Genomic DNA, 23047 nt, shown 5'->3' on the forward strand with positions numbered 1-23047 from the left:
GGGAAGTTTGATACCAAACTTACCAGTTTTCAGTGTAGCCGTTATGGTGCTGTGGAGTTCGTGTATGACATACTCCCAGACCATATACTCTTATGGCTAACCTGCATTTACAACGTCTAAGGTTTTGCTTAGACACTGTAGGGGCATAGTTCTCATGCACGTATGCCCTCACCTATGGCATAGTGCACCCTGCCTTAGGGCTGTAAGCCCTGCTGGAGGGGTGACTTATGTATGCCATAGGCAGTGTGTGGTTGGCATGGCACCCTGAGGGGAGTGCCATGTCGACTTAGTCATTTTCTCCCCACCAGCACACACAAGCTGGCAAGCAGTGTGTCTGTGCTGAGTGAGGTGTCCCCAGGGTGGCATAAGACATGCTGCAGCCCTTAGAGACCTTCCCTGGCATCAGGGCCCTTGGTACCAGGGGTACCAGTTACAAGGAACTTACCTGGATGCCAGGGTGTGCCAATTGTGGAAACAAAGGTACAGGTTAGGGAAAGAACACTGGTGCTGGGGCCTGGTTAGCAGGCCTCCGCACACTTTCAAATCATAACTTGGCATCAACAGAGGCAAAACGTCAGGGGGTAACCATGCCAATGAGGCATTTCCTTACACAACCCCCACCCCCCCAAACGAAAGAGGATGAGACTAACCTTTCCCAAGAGAGTCTTCATTTTCTAAGTGGAAGAACCTGGAAAGGCCATCTGCATTGGCATGGGCAGTCCAAGGTCTGTGTTCCACTATAATGTCCATTCCCTGTAGGGAGATGGACCACCTCAACAGTTTTGGATTTTCACCTTTCATTTGCATTAGCCACCTGAGAGGTCTGTGGTCAGTTTGAACTACAACGCGAGTACCAAAGAGGTACGGTCTCTGCTTCAGCGCCCAAACCACAGCAACGGCCTCCCTCTCAATGGCACTCCAAGGCTGCTCCCTTGGGAGTAACCCCCTGCTAATGAAAGCAACAGGCTGGTCAAGGCCATCATCATTTGTTTGGGACAAAACTGCCCCTATCCCATGTTCAGAGGCATCAGTCTGCACAATGAAGTGCTTGGAGTAATCTGGAGCTTGTAGAACTGGTGCTGTGCACATAGCTTGTTTCAGGGTGTCAAAGGCCTGTTGGCATTCTACAGTCCAGTTTACCTTCTTGGGCATTTTCATGGAGGTAAGTTCTGTGGGGGGTGTCACTATTGATCCATATCCCTTCACAAACCTCCTGTAGTACCCAGTCAAGCCAAGGAATGCCCTGACTTGATGTAGGAAAGTACCATCTTGCCTGGCATGTTACCCCCATTTTTCACTGTATATATGTTGTTTTAGTTGTAGGTGTCACTGGGACCCTGCCAGCCAGGGCCCCAGTGCTCATAAGTGTGCCTGTATGTGTTAACTGTGTTATGACTAACTGTCTCACTGAGGCTCTGCTAACCAGAACCTCAGTGGTTATGCTCTCTCATTTCTTTCAAATTGTCACTAACAGGCTAGTGACCAATTTTATTAATTTACATTGGCTTACTGGAACACCCTTCTAATTCCCTAGTATATGGTACTAAGGTACCCAGGGTATTGGGGTTCCAGGAGATCCCTATGGGCTACAGCATTTCTTTTGCCACCCATAGGGAGCTCTGACAATTCTTACACAGGCCTGCCACTGCAGCCTGAGTGAAATAACCTCCACGTTATTTCACAGCCATTTTTCACTGCACTTAAGTAACTTATAAGTCACCTATATGTTTAACCTTTACCTGGTAAAGGTTAGGTGCAAAGTTACATAGTGTGAGGGCACCCTGGCACTAGCCAAGGTGCCCCCACATTGTTCAGGGCCAATTCCCCGGACTTTGTGAGTGCGGGGACACCATTACATGCGTGCACTACATATAGGTCACTACCTATATGTAGCTTCACAATGGTAACTCCGAATATGGCCATGTAACATGTCTATGATCATGGAATTGCCCCCTCTATGCCATCCTGGCATAGTTGGCACAATCCCATTATCCCAGTGGTCTGTAGCACAGACCCTGGTACTGCCAAACTGCCTTTCCCGGGGTTTCACTGCAGCTGCTGCCAACCCCTCAGACAGGCTTCTGCCCTCCTGGGGTCCAGCCAGGCCTGGCCCAGGATGGCAGAACAAAGAACTTCCTCTGAGAGAGGGTGTTACACCCTCTCCCTTTGGAAAATGGTGTGAAGGCAGGGGAGGAGTAGCCTCCCCCAGCCTCTGGAAATGCTTTCATGGGCACACATGGTGCCCATTTCTGCATAAGCCAGTCTACACCGGTTCAGGGACCCCTTAGCCCTGCTCTGGCGCAAAACTGGACAAAGGAAAGGGGAGTGACCACTCCCCTGACCTGCACCTCCCCTGGGAGGTGTCCAGAGCTCCTCCAGTGTGCTCCAGACCTCTGCCATCTTGGAAACAGAGGTGCTGCTGGCACACTGGACTGCTCTGAGTGGCCAGTGCCACCAGGTGACGTCAGAGACTCCTTCTGATAGGCTCCTTCAGGTGTTGCTAGCCTATCCTCTCTCCTAGGTAGCCAAACCTGCTTTTCTGGCTATTTAGGGTCTCTGTCTCTGGGGATTCCTTAGATAACGAATGCAAGAGCTCATCCGAGTTCCTCTGCATCTCTCTCTTCACCTTCTGCCAAGGAATCGACTGCTGACCGCGCTGGAAGCCTGCAAAACTGCAACAAAGTAGCAAAGACGACTACTGCAACTCTGTAACGCTGATCCTGCCGCCTTCTCGACTGTTTTCCTGGTGGTGCATGCTGTGGGGTAGGTACCCTGGGTCTCCTCTCAGCACGACGAGCGAGGTCCCTTGAATCCAGCAACTCTGTCCAAGTGACTCCCACAGTCCAGTGACTCTTCAGTCCAAGTTTGGTGGAGGTAAGTCCTTGCCTCCCCACGCCAGACTGCATTGCTGGGAACCGCGACCTTTGCAGCTACTCCGGCCTCCGTGCACTTCCGGCGGAAATCCTTTGTGCACAGTCCAGCCTGGGTCCACCGCACTCTAACCTGCATTGCACGACCTCCTAAGTTGTCCTCCGGCGACGTGAGACTCCTTTGTGCGACTTCGGGTGAGCACCGTTTCACGCATCTTCGTAGTGCCTGTTTCGGCACTTCTGCGGGTGCTGCTTGCTTCTGAGAGGGCTCCTCGTCTTGCTCGATGCCCCCTCTGTCCCCAGACGCAATTGGCGACATCCTGGTCCCTCCTGGCTCACAGCAGCGTCCAAAAACCCTAACCGCACGATTTGCAGCGAGCAAGGCTTGTTGGCGGTCTTTCTTCAGGAAAACACTTCTGCACGACTCTCCACGGCGTGGGGGATCCATCCTCCAAAGGGGAAGTCTCTAGCCCTTGTCGTTCCTGCAGAACCTTCAGCTTCTACTGTCCAGTAGTAGCTTCTTTGCATCCACAGCTGGCCTTTCCTGGGCATCTGCCCATCTCCGACTTGCTTGTGACTTTTGGACTTGGTCCCCTTGTTCCACAGGTACCCTCGACTGGAAATCCATCGTTGTTGCATTGCTGGTTTGTGTCTTTCCTGCAGAATTCCCCTATCACGACTTCTATGTCCTTTGGGGAACTTTAGTGCACTTTGCACTCACTTTTCAGGGTCTTGGGGTGGGCTATTTTTCTAACCCTTACTATTTTCTAATAGTCCCAGCGACCCTCTACAAGGTCACATAGGTTTGGGGTCCATTTGTGGTTCGCATTCCACTTTTGGAGTATATGGTTTGTGTTGCCCCTATCCCTATGTGTCCCCATTGCATCCTATTGTAACTATACATTTTTTGCACTGTTTTCTAATACTATTACTGCTTATTTTGGTATTGTGTACATATATCTTGTGTATATTTGCTATCCTCATACTGAGGGTACACTCTGAGATACTTTGGCATATTGTCATAAACATAAAGTACCTTTATTTTTAGTATATCTGTGTATTGTGTTTTCTTATGATATTGTGCATATGGCACTAGTGGTACTGTAGGAGCTTCACTCGTCTCCTAGTTCAGCCTAAGCTGCTCTGCTAAGCTACCATTATCTATCAGCCTATGCTGCTAGACACCCTATACACTAATAAGGGATAACTGGGCCTGGTGCAAGGTGTAAGTACCCCTAGGTACTCACTACAAGCCAGTCCAGCCTCCTACATTTGAGTCTGGATTTGTGGAGCTACCCAGTCCAGAATAGTCTGTATCTTGGGTTGGAGTGGCTGAACTTGGCCTCCACCTACAAGGTGTCCCAAGTAAACCACAATTCCCTGCCCTATCTGACATTTGGATGCCTTGATAGAGAGGCCTGCTGCTTGCAGGGCCTTCAAAACCTTCTTCAGGTGGACCAGGTGATCCTGCCAGCTGGAGCTAAAGACAGCAATATCGTCAAGAAAAGCTGCACTAAAGGACTCCAAGCCAGCAAGGACTTGATTCACCAACTTTTGGAAGGTGGAAGGGGCATTCTTTAAACCAAAGGGCATAACAGTAAACTGTAAAGGTGTGGAGAATTATGTCTTTTCTTTTGCTCCTGGTGCCATTTTGATTTGCCAGTACCCTGCTGTCAAGACAAAGGTACTTAAGTATCTGGCAGCACCTAGTTTGTCAATTAACTCATCTGCCCTTGGAATGGGATGGGCATCTGTCTTAGTGACAGAATTGAGTCCTTTGTAGTTCACACAAAACCTCATCTCTCTCTCTTTCCATCCTTGATGTGAGGTTTGGGGACTAAGACCACTGGGCTGGCCCAGGGGCTGTAAGAGTGCTCAATGACTCCCAGTTCCAGCATCTTGTGGACTTCCACCTTGATGTTTTCCTTAACTTGGTCAGGCTGTCCGAAAATGTTGTTTTTGACAGGCATGCTGTCTCCTGTGTCCACATCATGGGTACACAGGTGTGTCTGACCAGGGGTTAGGGAAAAGAGCTCAGCAAACTGTTGTAAGACTTTCCTACAGTCAGCTTGCTGTTGGACAGAGAGGGTGTCTGAATAGATCACTCCATCTACTGAGCCATCTTTAGGGTCTGTGGATAGGAGATCAGAGAGAGGTTCACTCTCAGCTTCCTGGTCCTCATCTGTTACCATCAACAGATTCACATCTGCCCTGTCATGAAAGAGGTTTGAGGCGGTTCACAAGGATCACCCTTTTGGGGGTCCTGCTAGTGCCTAGGTCTACCAGGTAGGTGACCTGACTCATTCTTTCTAGCATTGTGTAAGGGCCACTCCATTTGTCCTGACGTGCCCTGGGAGCCACTGTCTCCAGAACCCAGACTTTCAGCCCTGGCTGAAATTCAACCATAGCAGCATTTTGGTCATACCACATCTTCTGGAGTTGTTGGCTGACCTCAAGGTTTTTACTTGCCTTTTCCATGTACTCTGCCATCCTTGAACGTAGGCCTAGTACATATTCCACTATCTCTTGTTTAGGCTCATGAAGAGGTCTCTCCCAGCCTTCTTTGACAAGAGCTAGTAGTCCCCTTACAGGATGGCCACACAGAAGTTCAAAGGGGGAAAACCCTACTTCCTTTTGAGGCACCTGTCTGTAGGTGAAAAACAGACCTGGCAATAGGACATCCCATCTCCTTTTGAGCTTTTCAGGGAGCCCCATGATCATGCCTTTCAATGTCTTGTTAAACCTTTCTGCAAGACCATTGGTTTGTGGATGGTATGGTGTGGTGAATTTGTAAGTCACCCCACACTCATTCCACATGTGCTTAAGGTATGCTGACATGAAGTTGGTACCCCTGTCAGACACCACCTCCTTAGGAAATCCCACTCTGGTAAAGACACCAATGAGTGCTTTTGCTACTGAAGGGGCAGTAGTGGACCTAAGGGGAATTGCTTCAGGGTACCTAGTGGCATGATCCACTACCACTAGGATATACTGGTTCCCTGAGGCTGTGGGAAGTTCAAGTGGACCCACTATGTCCACACCCACTCTTTCAAAGGGGACCCCCACCACTGGAAGTGGAATGAGGGGGTCCTTTGGGTGTCCACCTGTCTTACCACTGGCTTGACAGGTGGCACAGAAGACACAAAACTCCTTTACCTTCTGGGACATGTTGGGCCAATAGAAATGGTTAACTAACCTTTCCCAAGTCTTGGTTTGTCCCAAATGCCCAGCAAGTGGAATATCATGAGCTAAGGTCAGAATGAACTTCCTAAACTCCTGAGGCACTACCACTCTGATAGTGGCACCAGGTTTGGGATCTCTTGCCTTAGTGTAGAGGAGTCCATCTTCCCAATAGACTCTATGTGTTCCAGTTTTTTTTCCTTTGGTCTCTTCAGCAGCTTGCTGCCTAAAGCCTTCAAGAGAGGGACACGTTTCTTGCCCCTTACACAACTGTTCCCTTGTTGATCCCTTTGGGCCTAAGAGTTCAACCTGAGAAGGTTCTAACTCCATAGGCTCAGTTCCCTCAGAGGGCAGAACTTCTTCCTGGGAAGAGAAGTTTTCTTTCTCTTGTTGTGTTGAAGCTGGTTCCCCACTGTTCTTCCCTTTTCTCTTGGAGGGTTGGGCCATTTTTCCAGGCTCCAACACCACTTTTTCACCCTGAGCCTTGCACTGTGCCCTTGTCTTGACACATACCAGTTCAGGGATACCCAGCATGGCTGCATTGGTTTTGAGGTCTGCTTCAGCCCATGCTGAGGACTCCATGTCATTTCCAAGCAAACAGTCTACAGGGATATTTGAGGAGACCACCACCTGTTTCAGGCCATTGACCCCTCCCCACTCTAAAGTTACCATAGACATGGGATGTACTTTAGTCTGATTGTCGGCGTTGGTGACTGGATACGTTTGTCCAGCCAGGTATTGACCAGGGGAAACCAGTTTCTTTGTTACCATGTGACACTGGCACCTTCTACTCTAATCCCATTAATTAAGAGTTGCTGCCTGTATTTTTGCATATTAGGGGGCCAGGCAGCCAGTGTGGCTAAGTCCACCCCACCCTTAGAGACTAATGTAGCTTCATTGTGAACCCTGATTTGCTCTGGGCACACTGTTGATCCCACCTGGAGACTGGCCATTCCAGTGCTAACTGGAGTAGAGTTTGAAGTGGAACCTTTCTTGGGACAGGCCTTGTTTCCAGTTTGGTGTCCCTGCTGATTACAGCTACGACACGAGGCCTTATTGGGGTCAAAGGTTTTACCCTTGTACCCAAAATTGGATTGTGAAGAGGCTTTGGACTCTCCCTCCTGAGCAGGTTTTTGGGGCCCTGTAGAAGACTCTCTACTTTTTCCCTTGGATGTCTCAACACTCTTCCCCTGGGGACTCTTTGTGACTCCTTTCTTTGGTCACCCCCTGTGGAAGTCTTGGTCACCCTAGTCTTGACCCAATGGTCCGCCTTCTTTCCCAATTCTTGGGGAGAAATTGGTCCTAGGTCTACCAGATGCTGATGCAGTTTATCATTGAAACAATTACTTAACAGGTGTTCTTTCACAAATAAATTGTACAGCCCATCGTAATCATTTACACCACTGCCATGAATCCAACCATCCAGTGTTTTGACTGAGAAGTCAACAAAATCAACCCAGATCTGGCTAGAGGATTTTTGAGCCCCACTGAATCTAATCCTGTACTCCTCAGTTGAGAATCCAAAGCCCTCAATCAGGGTAGCCTTCATGAGGTCATAGGATTCTGCATTTTTTCCAGAGAGTGTGAGGAATCTATCCCTACACTTTCCAGTGAACATTTCCCAAAGAAGAGCACCCCAGTGAGATTTGTTTACTTTTCTGGTTGCACAGGCCCTCTCAAAAGCTGTGAAACATTTGGTGATGTCATCACCATCTTCATATTTAGTTACAATCCCTTTAGGGATTTTTAGCATGTCAGGAGAATCTCTGACCCTATTTATGTTGCTGCCACCATTGATGGGACCTAAGCCCATCTCTTGTCTTTCCCTTTCTATGGCTAGGATCTGTCTTTCCAAAGCCAATCTTTTGACCAGCCTGGCTAGCAGGCGGTCATCTTCATTGAGGCTGTCCTCAATGCTTCCAGAGTTGCAGGACTCTCCTGTGAGAGAAGCAGCATCTCTGACTATCACATTTGGAGTCAGGGTTGGAGGAACCCTGTTCTCTCTATCTAGGGTTGGAGGTGGGAATTCCTCCAACTCACTAGTGTCCCCCTCTGTGAGGCCATCATCACACGGGTTGTTTTTAGCAAACTCTGCCAAGAGCTCCTGGGCTGTACTTTAGTAGTGTTTGAAACAGTCTTTATCTTTTTGATTTTACAGAGAGACCTTAACTCTGACATCCTAAGATGCAGGCAAGGGGTGAGGTTGAGTTCCATCACATTCTCTTCTGTAGTAGACATTTTGTTTCTAAAAGTTGGAATACTTTTCAAGAATCTAAAACTATCTCTAGAACCTAATTCAAACTTTTACAATTGTGGAGACAAAGGTACAGGTTAGGGAAAGAACACTGGTAACGCTTTTTCTGGTGGATACAATAGCTACCTGTGGATTCCTCACAGTCCCACCCACCTCCCCATTGCCTGCCTGATTGCACTAGGATATGTGGTATTTGTGTATATGAATTTATTTAATATATGTGTATATTTTTATGTTTTTCTCGTGTTTAATGATGCGTTTGATTATGTTGCATCATGAAGGTTTTTTGTATGTATACATCTATTGGTGTTATTGTTTGTCAGTTCTCACCTGTTCGCCTCAAAGGCACTTAAAAATGGTGAAACTGACGGCAGCACGCCGGAGAGGACCTCTTATTGGCACAGTGATGTCAGACAGAGTCACGTGGAGCAGTGCGATTGTGACGTCCTCGTCGACGTGGAGAGCTGGGAAGAAGACTTTCCGTCGGATGCTTGCGCAAGGACAAATTCGTTAGGTGAGGAATCCACAGGTAGCTATTGTATCCACCAGAAAAAGCGTTACCGAAGGTAAGTAACGTGTTCTTTGGTGCCCTCGGTGCATAAACCAGTCCACACCGGTTCAGGGATCCCCAGTCCCTGCTCTGGTGTGAAACTGGACAATGGAAAGGTTAGTGACCACTCCCCTGTCCATCACCACACCAGGGGTGATGCTCAGAGCTCTGCCAGAGGGTCAATGGTTTCTGCCATCTTGATTACAAGGTTGGCAAGGAATCTGAGTGTGCAGGCCAGGCAGGTGACGTCAGAGCCCCCGGTGGGTCCTCGGATTCGGCTTGCAAGATTCCAGCAGGACTCCTCTGCAACCTTTACTTCGACCTCTGGCCACCGGAACCGCAACTGGACTCTCCAGGAACCGACAAGCCGTAGATCAATGAGAAAGACTCTTCTGCAACAGTGTATCCAGAGTTTCTCTTCCAGGGGATCCTCATCAATAGTCATAAACATTGAATATTCCCGCCCTTGTGCGGGGACCCCGGAGCATATATAAAATATACACATATTATACATGTGTAACAAACAGTCATGCAGGCTACCATGTTAAAAACAGGCTAAAATGCTTTATTTCTATGAAGTTTTTTTATTTTTTATTTTATTATTTTTTATATTAAATACTACAATAGAGCATAAATATGTACCCGAGCTCCTAAAACTAGGCTTAGGGAAGTAAGCAGTAGCAAACTCTAGAGAAAAAATAGAAAAAACTGCATTGAAAAACAATGAAGCATTCTTAGCCAATAGGCTGCATGCAGGTTAACACAGGAGAACCATAAAAACTTTGGCACCGTGCCTTTAAGACCCTGAGCACCTCCAGTATCCCACCATGCCTCAGGGGTGAAGGAAAGGTGACAGTTGGTTCACAGTTAGGTCAGTTCTTTTTTCCGTCTTCTTCTGAGAGGATCCTGGAGCATTGAGCTCTCAGTTTTTCTGAGTTTTTCTCAGAAAAATTATTTCAGAAAGCGTTTTTTCACTTTTCACTCGACAAATAACACCTTTGTCTGAGCTAGGAAGGTTTTTTCTGACAGAAAAATGCCTTCACTTTTTGTCAAATGCCCTGCTTGTGGGAAGAAGAAGGCCCAGTCAGATCCCCACTCTGTGCATAGTGTGCCTGCCTCAGAGTCACTGCCCTGACACTTGTAACTACTGCAAGAACATGTCTAGGAGGACTCTGAAAGACAGAGAGAAAATCCGCCTACATGGGCTTCAGGAGAGGCAAAGAACATCGTCCTCCTCACTTCCCAGACAGACAGAAGGCCATTCTCAGGAGAGAATGGCCCGGTCGACGTCGACAGGTAGGAAAGTACCTGTTTGTTCACCGACGACGTCGTCGCTACCACCGTCTCACCGGCATAGATCGCCGTCGACGGCGACACACCCGACGTCGAAGGAAACAGCGTCGAGGGAACATCAGAGCAGGGGCAGGTCTCCGTCGACGGCAACCCGCCGATCGACGTCGAGCCATCGCCGGCGTGCCCGGTCGCCGCCAAAGGCTGTGCGCCCCCCGACGTCAGGACACACGACGTCGAAAACACCACGACGGCACGAGAGACATCCGCCGTCGACCTCCCATCGCTCCACGTCGAGGCACACGACGGCGAGCAGCTCGAGGTCCAAGGATCGCCGTTCGACATCAAGGCACTCAACGTCGAGGCACTCGACGTCGAGGCATGAGCAACCGGCTGGGCGCCCTTCGACGTCGAAACAGCCATCGACGTCGACTCAGGTTTTACCTGTACCACAGGGAGCAGAACATCGCCCCACGCCGGACAAGACGCCATCTCCAGTGGTCTCCATACCGAGCGACTCTTCTCGGTCAAGAGCGGCATCATCTGGGCATGTCTCGCCCATCAATCTATCTCCGAGATGGCTGGAGAGCCTCAACAGACCAGCGTCCTCCCCAGATTCGCAATATTCGCGAATGTATTCACCTACTGCCTCCCTGCCAAGAACGCCATCACCGACAGCCAGGGCAGAACGGGCTCGTTCAGCTCCTCGCCATCCGACCGCGAGGCCTAGACGCTCCGCTACAGCGTCTCGCAGCAGGTCTCGCTCTCAACGATGATCCAGGTCGCGGTCAAGAAGATCACCCTCTTGGTCTTCATCAGGTTCATCTGTCGGGCGTTACTCACCCACCCTAACAGATTCACCACCTGCTAGAGTCTCACCGGTGGATGACATCACCACATTCAACGAGGTGTTGCTAAGAGGAGCGCAGAAACTCAACATAGAGGTTCCAGAACCATCTACCTCCTCATCGGTCATCTTTGAGACTCTACAACAGAGATCAGCGGCGAAAAAGTTGCTGCCTCTAATGCCTGGCTTGTTGCAGCCAACCATGGACACTTTTCTGGCCCCAGCCTCGCTTAAGTCTGCCCCGGCTAGAATTCTCAAGAAATACAAGGCTCCAGAACAAGACCCTTTATTCCTTAGAAAGGATCCGCCACCGGACTCGGTTATTATAGCTGCCGCCCGAAAGACCCACTCGGTGGCATCTTCATCCACGGTGCCCCCGGATAAAGAGAGCAGGCATCTAGACTCTCTAGGGAGAAAGATATGTGGGACGGTGGCTTCAGCAATGAAGGTCTCCAGTGCGTCTGCGCTCCTGGGCAGGTATGATCGTTCTCTGTGGGACTCCCTCAGTAGATTTACAGAAAAATTGCCCAGAGAAGACAGACAAGATTTCCAGGAGATACTACAAGAAGGATGCCTGGTATCCAACCAGGTTATCAGCGCAGCAGCAGATGGGGCGGATTTGGCTGCTCATGGGTACGCACATGGTATCTGTGCGAGGAGATCTTCCTGGCTGAGGCTCACTGGCTTGAAACAGGAAGCTCAACAACGCATCCTGAATCTCCCATTTGCCGGGAACTCTCTATTCGGTGCCCATGCAGACGAGGAGATGGCCCGCATGAAGACCGAGGTGGATACCATGAAGGCGGTGGGCCTCGAAAGAAAGAAAGATTTCAGGCGGAGGTACAGGCCGTATGACAGACGCCCTTTCCAGCAGAGGGTTCAAACCCCTCATTGGTCGCAAAGGTCACAGCAACGACAGGGACGCCCTCTTTTTCAACGGAGAAACACAAGGGAGCGAGGGTCAAGTAGACCTCAACAGTCCACTCCGAAAGCACCCACCAAGCAATGAAATCTCGCTTCCCTCGACACTGTACACCACTCCGGTGGGGGGGAAGTATTACGGCTTATCTTCACGAGTGGCACTCTATCACAAGAGACAAATGGGTGCTCAATATTGTCGAACATGGCTATTCTCTTCTTTTCAAACAACCTCCACCACGCTTGCCACCAACCAAAGACAATCCATCTCATCTCAGCTTGCTACGCAAGGAGGCTCTCGCCCTCCTAAAAAAGAATGCCATAGAAAAGGTTCCACCTGCACACAGAGGACAGGGGGTCTACTCCCGTTACTTTCTAGTGGCAAAGAAGGGTCGAGAGGGGGTTTTCAGGCCAATTCTGGACCTACGGCTGCTGAACAAATTCATAAGGAAGCAGAAGTTCAGAATGCTAGCGCTTCACCAGATTTTCCCTCAACTGCATCAGGGAGACTGGATGTGCTCCATCGACCTGCAGGATACGTACTTTCACATCCCAATAGCTCCCAAACATCGAAAATTCCTGCGCTTCCGAGTAGCGCTACAGCATTACCAGTTCAGAGTTCTACCCTTTGGCCTGAAATCTGCCCCAAGAGTTTTCTCGAAATGTATGGCAGTGGTGGCGGCACATCTCCGAAGACAAAGGATATACATATATCCATACCTAGACGACTGGCTACTAAAGGCTTCTTCTCCGGAGCAGGCGAGAAGCCATCGGGACATTGTACTAGGAGTTTGCGAAGCTCTAGGTCTTCAGGTCAATTACCAGAAGTCAACCTTGATTCCAACGCAGAATCTTCACTACCTAAGAGCTGTCATAAACACAGAACTCCAAAAAGTGTATCCTTCGGAGGAACGACTATCCTCAATAGACAGGAAGTGCCAGGACCTGTTGAGAGCCAGCGCACCTACGGCACGTCAGGTGACATCACTGCTGGGCTCCATGGCATCCTGCATTTTTATTGTCCCAAATGCCAGACTCCACATGAGACCCCTCCAAGAGGCATTGGAGACCAACTGGAGCCAAAGAACAGGTCGCTGGGAGGACACGGTGCAGGTACCGGCGGTAGCACTTCAGTCATTGAAATGGTGGATGCACAGACCTCACCTGTCAGTGGGTGCTCCGTTTCACCAGGTGCTTCCATCCGACACCCTAGTAACGGATGCATCTCTTCAGGGATGGGGGGCTCATCTGGGTCCTTTTCAAGCGCAGGGTCTGTGGTCAGACAAGGAAAAGCAGTACCACATCAATCTGCTAGAACTCAGAGCGGTCCATCTGGCTCTCAAGTCTTTCATACCGCTAATTCAGGGGAAAACTCTCTTGATACAGACGGACAATACAACCACGATGTATTACTTGAACAAACAAGGGGGAACGAGGTCCCTACCCCTATCGCGAGAGTCCCAAGCGATATGGCATTGGCTCCTGGCCAGAGGAATGTCAATTACAGCAGTTCACCTGCCAGGTAAGCAGAACGTGGAAGCAGACTTTCTAAGCAGACACCTGGAGGACGTTCACGATTGGGTCCTACACGGCGAAGTCGCAGAATACATCTTCGCGCAATGGGGTCGGCCTCAACTGGATCTCTTCGCAGACGAAGTAAACAAGAAATGCCCAGACTTCGCATCCAGGTTCTACCGTCCGGGATCTCGAGGGAATGCCCTGTTGATCGACTGGTCAGGGATATTTCTTTACGCTTTTCCGCCGATTCACCTCATTCCGGCAGTGATCAGCAAACTTTACAGATCCAGGACCAGAATGATTCTTATAGCGCCACAATGGCCCCGTCCATTCTGGTACACGGATCTCCTCAACCTGTCGGAAAAACCTCACAGGAGGCTGCCGTGCAGACCGGATCTTCTGAGCAGAATGGAGGGCAAGATTCTACATCCCAACCTACCCTCTCTGAGCTTAACAGCATGGCTCCTGAATTCCTGCAGTATGGGCACCTAGGGCTCTCGCAGGAGTGCATGAACATCTTGAAAGAGTCCAAACGGCCTTCCACGCGGCGTTCTTACGCTTTTAAGTGGAAGAGATTCTACATATGGTGCTGTCAGCAAGGTCATAATCCTATACGGGCGCAGGAGGATGTCATACTGTCCTATTTGCTTCATCTAGCGAAGTCCGGTCTGCAGGTATCATCGATTAAGGTACATTTGTCTGCTATTGCAGCCTATCGCAAGTCACCTTCTCAGGAATCGTTCTTTACAAAACCTGTAGTCAAGGATTTCTTAGAAGGTTTGAAGAAAGTTTTTCCGCCAATTCGGAGGCCTTCTCCCCCATGGGAACTGAACATAGTCCTGGCAAAACTTATGGGCCCTCCTTTCGAGCCTATACATAAGGCCTCTTTACAACACCTTACGTGGAAGACGGCTTTTCTAGTGGCCATTACTTCAGCGAGGAGGGTCAGTGAGATCCAGGCCCTGTCTTCAAAAGAACCGTACACGGTTTTTCATGACAATAGAGTGGTTCTACGAACTCACCCATCTTTCCTTCCGAAGGTGGTGTCCGAATTCCATATTAATCAGACCATATCTTTACCGACGTTCTTTCCCAATCCGGAGACTCCGGCAGAGAAAGCATTGCACTCATTAGACTTGAAAAGAGTGCTGAAATGTTATCTGGACAAGACAAAATCGATTAGACACTCTAACCGCTTGTTTGTAAACTATGGTCATTTAAGGACAGGAGAGGCAGCATCTAAGCGAACAATATCAAGATGGATTGTTTCTTGTATTGTTAATACTTACCAGCTGGCTAATAAACAATTACTAGCACGGCCTAGAGCGCATTCCACAAGGGGTAAAGCGGCTACTGCTGCTCTCCTTAACAATGTTCCGATATCTGAGATTTGTAAGGCTGCTACATGGAAGTCTGTCCATACGTTTACAAGACATTATTGTTTAGACTCAGATGCAAGAGCGGATGCCCAAGTGGGGCAGGCCTCTCTAAGAAATCTATTTGCGTAAGACATATCTATTCCTGCACTTCTATCGGACAGTCCGCTGGGTTTAGGGATGGGCTTGCTAATCTATTCAATGTTTATGACTATTGATGAGGATCCCCTGGAAGAGAAGGATAAGTTACTTACCTGTAAATCCTAGTTCTCTTCCAGGGGTATCCTCATCAAAGTCATAAACAACCCACCCTCCTCCCCGGACGCACGTCTCCTAGAAGTGCAGGACAGTCTGTGTTTTGAATCAGTTATACAAATTGTCACCGTAAAAAGAACTGACCTAACTGTGAACCAACTGTCACCTTTCCTTCACCCCTGAGGCATGGTGGGATACTGGAGGTGCTCAGGGTCTTAAAGGCACGGTGCCAAAGTTTTTATGGTTCTCCTGTGTTAACCTGCATGCAGCCTATTGGCTAAGAATGCTTCATTGTTTTTCAATGCAGTGTTTTCTATTTTTTCTCTAGAGTTTGCTACTGCTTACTTCCCTAAGCCTAGTTTTAGGAGCTTGGGTACATATTTATGCTCTATTGTAGTATTTAATATTTTTAAAAAAAATAAAAAAATAAAAAATTCATAGAAATAAAGCATTTTAGCCTGTTTTTAACATGATAGCCTGCATGACTGTTTGTTACACATGTATAATATGTGTATATTTTATATATGCTCCGGGGTCCCCGCACAAGGGCGGGAATATTCAATGTTTATGACTTTGATGAGGATACCCCTGGAAGAGAACTAGGATTTACAGGTAAGTAACTTATCCTTCTGACAGCTTTGCAACTGTTCCCTCACTGTACATCCTCCGAAGACTGCAATTCTTCAGCCTGCACAAGAAGAAGAAGGAGTCTCCCTTGCTTTTGTGAGAACCTCAAGGGCTGGAATTGGAGAAACAACAATAATGCAATTGCCCTGGGCTAGAGGTCTTTCTTTAATGACAGCCATCTGTACAGCAGTGAGAATTTTCTCAGTGGGAGCAAAGCGTTGCTCTGCTGCTGAATACAAATGTGATTTGTATGCAATTGGGACGTTCTCACCTTCATTAAAAGTTCATAGGTGAAACCAATGGCACCAGCAATTACTCTGATGACCAAATGTGTTTTGTGGAACTTTGTGTGCAAATGGTGTGCTGTCTTGAAAGGTCAGGACGTATTAAGTCATATAACGGTTTTATGCGTGATGCATAATTAACCAGAAATGTAAATTCTGCCAAAATTTAGGAAACCGAATTGGGATTGGAGTTTTGTAATGGTATTTAGAGGTTGTAATTGTGTGCCTTTTTCCAAGAATTCTGGCGCTAGGCTCTTTCCTTCACTCGATAGCTCAAATCCCAAAAACAGGACGCTAAGGAAGGCTTTTTTTTATTTTTATTTTTAATAAATTGAATTTGTAGCCGAACTCTGCAAATCCCTCAACAATGCAGGCTACCCATATTAAATGTTGCAGTAATTCATCATCCGTGAGATAAATATCATCTACATAGGACAATGGTTGAGGGTCAATGTCGTGCAATATTGAAGTCGCTTGAGCTGTGAACAGTCCTTGACTGTTATTGTACCCCTGAGCTAAACTACATTATTTTTTCTGGGAGCCTTGTGTGCTGAAACTTGTTAGGTCTCTACTCTCTGGCGCTATATTTTGGAAGAAGAAACCATTGGAAATGTCCAGTGTTCTGTATTTTTAACGCACTATGTTGTTCATGAGTGGTGTGATAGGTGAGTTTTGTATAGCATATGTGAGTGAATGACTGTTTAAATGTCTGTAGTCTGAGACTATTCTGTCTGAATGGTCCAGTTTAGTTACTGGGAATAAAGGATTATTCATTGGTGAGACGCAGGGTTCGATTACGCCCTGGTACTCCAGTTGTGTGAGGATTTCCCCTCACGGGTGCTTTAGCAGCATGTTTTATTGGATATTGGGGTTGAGGTAGGGGTTGGTTTTTAATATAAATTACATGGTAGGGGAAATCTTTGTCCCATCCTACGTGGTTGCGATATAATGCGGGTGCCTGCGCCAATGCCCTATCGATGGTGTAGGATTCTGAATGTTCCTCGGGAACAAGGGGCGAGAAAAAAGTTTTAGTAACATCTTCCCCATATGGGCAGGTATGGACAAATTCAGGTGGCCAATCTTGTTGACCAACAAAATATCATATATGTTAACCATGTGATCCCAGAAAATTGGGTCTATTGTGCGTTCAGTGTCTCCTTCTAACTGTAACTTTACTTTGTACACCCTCATTGCGTGGAGACATGCATGTCTGCAGTTTCTACGTGTAGGAAGTCATCAGTTGCTTTCACTTCCAGATGCTCTAGAAGATTCCGTCGGACTATTGTGACCTCTGCCGCGCTGTCTAGTAGCGCTAGTGTCCACTCCTTGTTCTTTAAGAGAACCCTCTTCTTGAGTGGCATGTTGAACAACAACTGCTGCCACCTTTTTGTTGTTAAATTGGGTTTTTTTGATGAGGAGGTTTCTCTTCCTTTTTAATAGAAACCTCTGTTGAGCGTTGTGATTCTTGTCTCGGATTCACGTACTCAGTTCTTCGCTCTGACCGCCCACCTCTCACTGCATTTTTGGGATGAGCCCTGAAAGGAACGAAATTGGCAGGTATCAGTATATTGATATCTGTCAGGCGTTTTTATATTATCTATATTTCTGGGATTATAACTATTCTGTGGGGTCTCAGTGTGCGGAGATTCACCCCTTTCTTTTTTAGGCGTTTGTTGTGTTTTTTGTCCCAGCGTCTCTTATTACCCTCAGGGGCTTGCTTGGTAAAATCTTTATTAGATTTACCTTGAAATTTTGGTTTTGTTGGTCTGGCCCCCAGACTTTCTCGACCAATACTAGTGTATGTCTCCGCGATATTCTTTGGCAGCTCGTGTTCTTGATCCTGTCGAGAAATGTCCCGGAGCCGCATACTGCTAGTGCTACTGCTTCCCCTTTAAGGTTACTTAAAATAGTTGAGGATACTGTGGCAAAGTTGCCCATGAATTGCAGCCCCCGTATTCATCTTGAATTTGGTTCAACACTTCCGGTAAATTGGCAAGTGTTGGTGTACCGTGTGTGGTTGTATAGAGCGTGGCAAATACCGTGCCCCACATATTACAGTTGTCTACTGTGGGAACCATCCCGATTGGCAAGCACATTGTTAACATTCTGTGTTTATCCTGAGGTCTCGTATGGGGAAATACTGCTTCCAGCGCATTTTGTTTTTAGCTAACCAAAACAGAGTTTCTTTTTGTTTGGCGAGTTCTTTACCCATGATCGAATGTACAGTCGCAGGATTAATGCCTTGCGTTGCTGAATGTGATTGCGCTGGGGCAGCACGTGCTGGGTTTGGTTTAATGTTTGCATTACAAACTGTACTAACCATCCGTATATTGCCGTCCGCTCAGCATATAAGCGACGGACTTTAGCTACCGTTAGGTTCGCTTCAGCCGGTTGAGGTGTATAAGTGGCCAACAAGGGCCAGGTAGGACCATCATTACTTAGAGGACCTAACCAGTAAAATTGTGTGAGGTAGGGCGCCATCAAGCCAATTATTATGTTCTTGATAAGATAATAGTATTTCTAAATATGCATATGCTCTGTATTGTCTAGGTGCGTTTGCAAGTGTATAGTGATGAAATGTATTTGTGTTTCCATCAACTGCTGGAAATGTGACCCAAGAATAAAAGAGTTCTGTTCTGTAAGATGCGTCTGCTTCAACAATAAATGTGACTGGAACCCTATTGGCCTGGAGTTAAGTCTTTGAGTGTGTGTTCTCATCTATTGCCTGTGTGTGTACAACAAATGCTTAACACTACCCTCTGATAAGCCTACTGCTCGACCACACTACCACAGAATAAAGCATTAGTGTTATCTAATTTTGCCATTGTCAGCCTCTCAGGGGAACCCTTGGACTCTGTGCACACTATCTCTCACTTTGAGATAGTATATACAGAGCCAACTTCCTACAGATAGGGTACATTTTTCTCAGTTTCCTGTGCATGGCCACCAGGCTGTGTTTCCTGTTTTCTCTTATTAATTGTCTTACTCCTTGAACAACTAAGATGCTGCAAGGCAGACTTTAAATGTCTTTTTTCCCCCCAATCATTTTTTTCCAATTCCACAGGCTATACTCGAGAATAATTTTACCTTAGATCGTTCTCTAAAGGGTTGTGTTTATCATATGGACATATGACCACTGGCACCCTGTGTTTATAATCAAAATATGAAATAAGCGGTCCAGACAGGAGAGTTTTTTTCTGCATTTTGATATTCTTTTGAAGGCTGTCTGTATGCTGTAAGAAACGGTATGTGTATCTAAAAAAAAGAAATCGAGGAAAACCCTTACCCCCCCCAACCTAATACTTATTGTTGCCGCACTTCTGGACCACATATATGGTGAAGAGCCCGTGGAGAAAAAGGGCTCCAGGTTTAAAGAAATTTTAGGGTTGAGGTATTTTTTGTTGATAATCGGATACAATATTGAAGAGTAAATTTTCTTATGCATGGTCGATTGAAATTTTGTTGAGGGGATTTATGGTTATGTTAAAACATCAAAGAAGATTCTGATGGTTCAGAAGTAGGCAGTCGGTAAGTAACTTCTCCACATCCTTACTGTGATGATCACTTTTTGTATCCATTAACATTTATTAATGTTCATTTTATATTAAATCTTATATTACATTTAAATAACAATTCCTATGCGATGCCCCTCATTGGTGGTAGATAATCACTAAGAACAGATGTTATATGTTCTTGTAGACAGTGTGAGAGGAACATCCTCTGCCTCCCTTCTGATTTTTGCTTACATGTATTTTTGCAGGTACAGTGTAGAGAATGCTTATATTGATGAGAAAGAAGATGCCTGTACGGCCCTTGGAGAGATTGCCTTACATGCCAGGTAAGAAAAGGGGTAGGCGCACATTCTAATAGATGCTATTACAGCTCTTGCATTCAAACTGTCTAAGACAATCCTGCATGGGGAGATGATGTATTGCTGAGTAGATGGGGTGATGGATGGGTGGTGAATTCAGGAATGCTTGTTGGGTGATCATATAAGTAGTAGGGTAGCTCTGTTTTTTTAAATAAAGTTGAGGAAGGGTGGATGTATTTTTTACATGGTGGATAAAGCAAGGTTTTTGTTCTTGTTCTAGGGGTTAGAACACCTGCTTCTCTCCTCCTTCAGATCTCCATTAATATTCTTAAGCACTAATAATCTTAAACACTTGCCCTGCTGCTTCACCCTGCTGCTCCCCCCTGCTCTCCTTGCAGACAAGCTATCTTGGTGTGCCTTATATAAGTAATATTTTTAAAAATCCATGTTAAAGTTTTTTTTTGGGGAGGCTCTTGCAAACTACATTGGACGACTTTCATTTTTTTTATTTCTAAAGGAAACAAACATTCTTTCAGAAACTTTTTTTAAAGGAAAAGCGAGCAAAAAGAAGGTTGCAACAAACAAAGAAAGGAAGACTTAGACTATTACTTTAAGCACACACAACCTGTTCCAACATACCTTGCCAGTGGCAGTTGCTCCATGTCTCTCTTATCCCTTCCAGCAACAGAAACCTGGAGCACTGTGCTTGCCCTTCGTTGGCTTTTTTCTTTTTAGAAAACCTTTCTGAATCTTTACTCTCTTAATTGACTTGACATCTCTTGGAAGTCATTCTTTTCTGTTTTCTGACAGAAAAGTTGATTTTTCTTCACAGAATGTCAACCCTTTTGTCAAGTGTGCCTTTTGTTACAGAAAAAAGACCCATGTGCAGTCTGTATTGTTAGTTCAATAGACAGTCATGATCCCGGAAGACTTCATACACTTTAAGAAAACATCCAGGACTACATCATAGGATAAAGACAAAGTATGTTGTGTAGGAAAGTAGCCTCTTTTTGGTATGGTTACCCCCACTTTTTGCCTGCTATAGTTATGCTTAGGCTGTTTTCACTGGGATCCTGCTAACCAGGACCCCAATGATTGTGCTCTCTCCCACCACATTTGGTTACCTAGGACCTTTGTGCTCTCCACAGTTGGTATACTGGCATCCCCTTATAAGTCACTAGTATATGGTACTTCAGTACCCAGGGCATTGGAGCACCATTGGCCCCCCATGGGCTGCAGCATGTATTATGCCACCCATGGGAACCCATGCAAAATGAGTCTGCAGACCTGCCATTGCAGCCTGCATGAAAGGGTGCATGCAACCTTTCACCACAGGTCACTACACCAGGTCACTGTGAGTCACCCCCATGCAGGCCCTTCCAGCCCAGAGGGCAGGGTGCAGATCCCTATATGTGAGAGCACCCCTACATGAGCAAAGGTGCCCCTACGAACTCCAGTACCATTGCACTGGACTTTGTAAGTGTGGGGAAGCCATTTTACCTGTGTACTAGACACAGGGCACTACCTGTGTCCAGCTACATAATAACTCAGAACCCGGTATAAAACATGTTGGAATCGTACCACAATACTAATGCCAGTATTGGTTGTATGATCCCATGCACTCTGGGGGCTCCTTAGAGGACCCTTCAGCATTGCTCCTACCAGTCTTCCAGGGTTTTATAGGGAACCCACACTGCGGTAGCCCTTCAGACAGGTTTCTGCCCTCTTGCTGTGGGAGAAGGAAGGCAACACCCTCTTCCTTGGAAATAGGTGTTACAAGGCTTGGGAAGGATAGCCTCTCAGAGCCACCGGTTGCTTTAAAGGGCACGTTTGATGCCCTCCTTGCATAGACCTTTTCCCGCTTCGCCCACCGGAATAGGGAGCCACCTCAAATTCTCATGCCGGCACAACGTGCCCACTGACGTCCTCGACCAACCTGCAAAAGAAGAACTTGGTAAACCAACTGTGTGATTTTCTGTGTATTCTTAAAGGTTATCCTCCATTTATTACTGCGGTGCATAGTTATGCACAGAAAGACTACCTTAAATGAACTTCAAAAATTCATATCTCAAAAAGTAGTTAACTAATTCTGATGATCTTGGTTTTACAATTTATGTAAAAATCTGAAGTATTTTTTTAAGTTGGTCTTGAGTTATTCCTTTGAAAGTGAGTTTCAAGATTAATGCTGTGTGTATTGTAAATGCTTTGCACTTCCCCAGGATTGGCCTAACTGCTTGACCAAGCTCCCATAGAAATTAAAGCATTAGATGGTCTAGTTTTTAAACCAGTGTGTGGTTGCCTGGACTCCCTGCACAGTGTGCCTAGCTGTGCGCACTACATAGAGAGCAAGCCTTCTACATTTGGTGGAATAAGGACTGTGCATTTGCTGATACCACTTTGTTAATTTTCTGAACACATGGGTAACTCTCCAAATTGCCTTTAGCTTAATTGTTTTTGTTTTCAATTAGCTAGAATGTTTTGGGGGCACATTTTTAAAATACTATTTAAGGCCCTGGTTAGGTCCTTATAGCAGAAGTTTAAAAGTCCTTACTTTAGTTTACCTTATCCAAAAAGGGAATTTCAAATTCTTAAAAAGGTCCCAAATTTAGTAAAGTAAACATGTATGATGCAGACACCCAAAACCAGGAGCTCGACCTCCAACCTTATAAGACACATATAACTATGACCAATTCAGGAGGCTGTGCATACTACCTAATTCATACTGGGAAAAGCCCACTGCAGAGAAACGTAGGTTCTCCAGTATTGGGGTATCTTTCATAGATTCACATGCTTGAATCCTTCCCCGTCGTCGAAGTGGGAGTCCCATGGTACATAGAAAGCAATAAATAGATTTAAAAAAACTACTTTTCTTTTTCATTGTAGTCAATAGGAAAAAACACATTCAGTTTTATAACTATCAGCCTCTTTAGAAAAAACCCAAACTTCAGCCAATCAGGCAAGACCACCCCTTTAGAATCCTCAGCACAGAGGCTCAGTCTCTCAGATTTTCTACCGCATGTCGTGTGTAAGGGAGTCTTCCTGAGCTCTGCTCAGTTTACTTTCTCTGCAAGAGATATTGTTCAGCTTTCACTTTTACCTTTGCTGTAGTACTTATTCCATCATGTCTACAGCAAGAAAAGGTTTGTTTAGACCTTGTGGTACCTGTGGAAAGTTAAGGCTTCATTGTGAGGACCCTCACGAGGAATGCATATACTGTCTCCATCCAGAGCATAAGGTCAAAGACAGTAAAATCTGCAGGACTTTTCC

General features: G+C 46.6%; 1 protein-coding gene across 1 annotated transcript in view; it reads left to right on the plus strand.

Annotated features, from left to right (window-relative positions):
* Positions 1-23047, plus strand: part of IPO4 (importin 4) — a 1872953-nt gene that overhangs the window by 910792 nt on the left and 939114 nt on the right. The window contains exon 20 of the mRNA XM_069238173.1: positions 19730-19807. Coding sequence (XP_069094274.1) covers positions 19730-19807 — 78 coding nt within the window. The remainder of the gene's footprint in view (positions 1-19729; positions 19808-23047) is intronic.

This window comes from Pleurodeles waltl, chromosome 6 (genome assembly GCF_031143425.1).
Source record: "Pleurodeles waltl isolate 20211129_DDA chromosome 6, aPleWal1.hap1.20221129, whole genome shotgun sequence".
NCBI lineage: Eukaryota > Metazoa > Chordata > Amphibia > Caudata > Salamandridae > Pleurodeles > Pleurodeles waltl.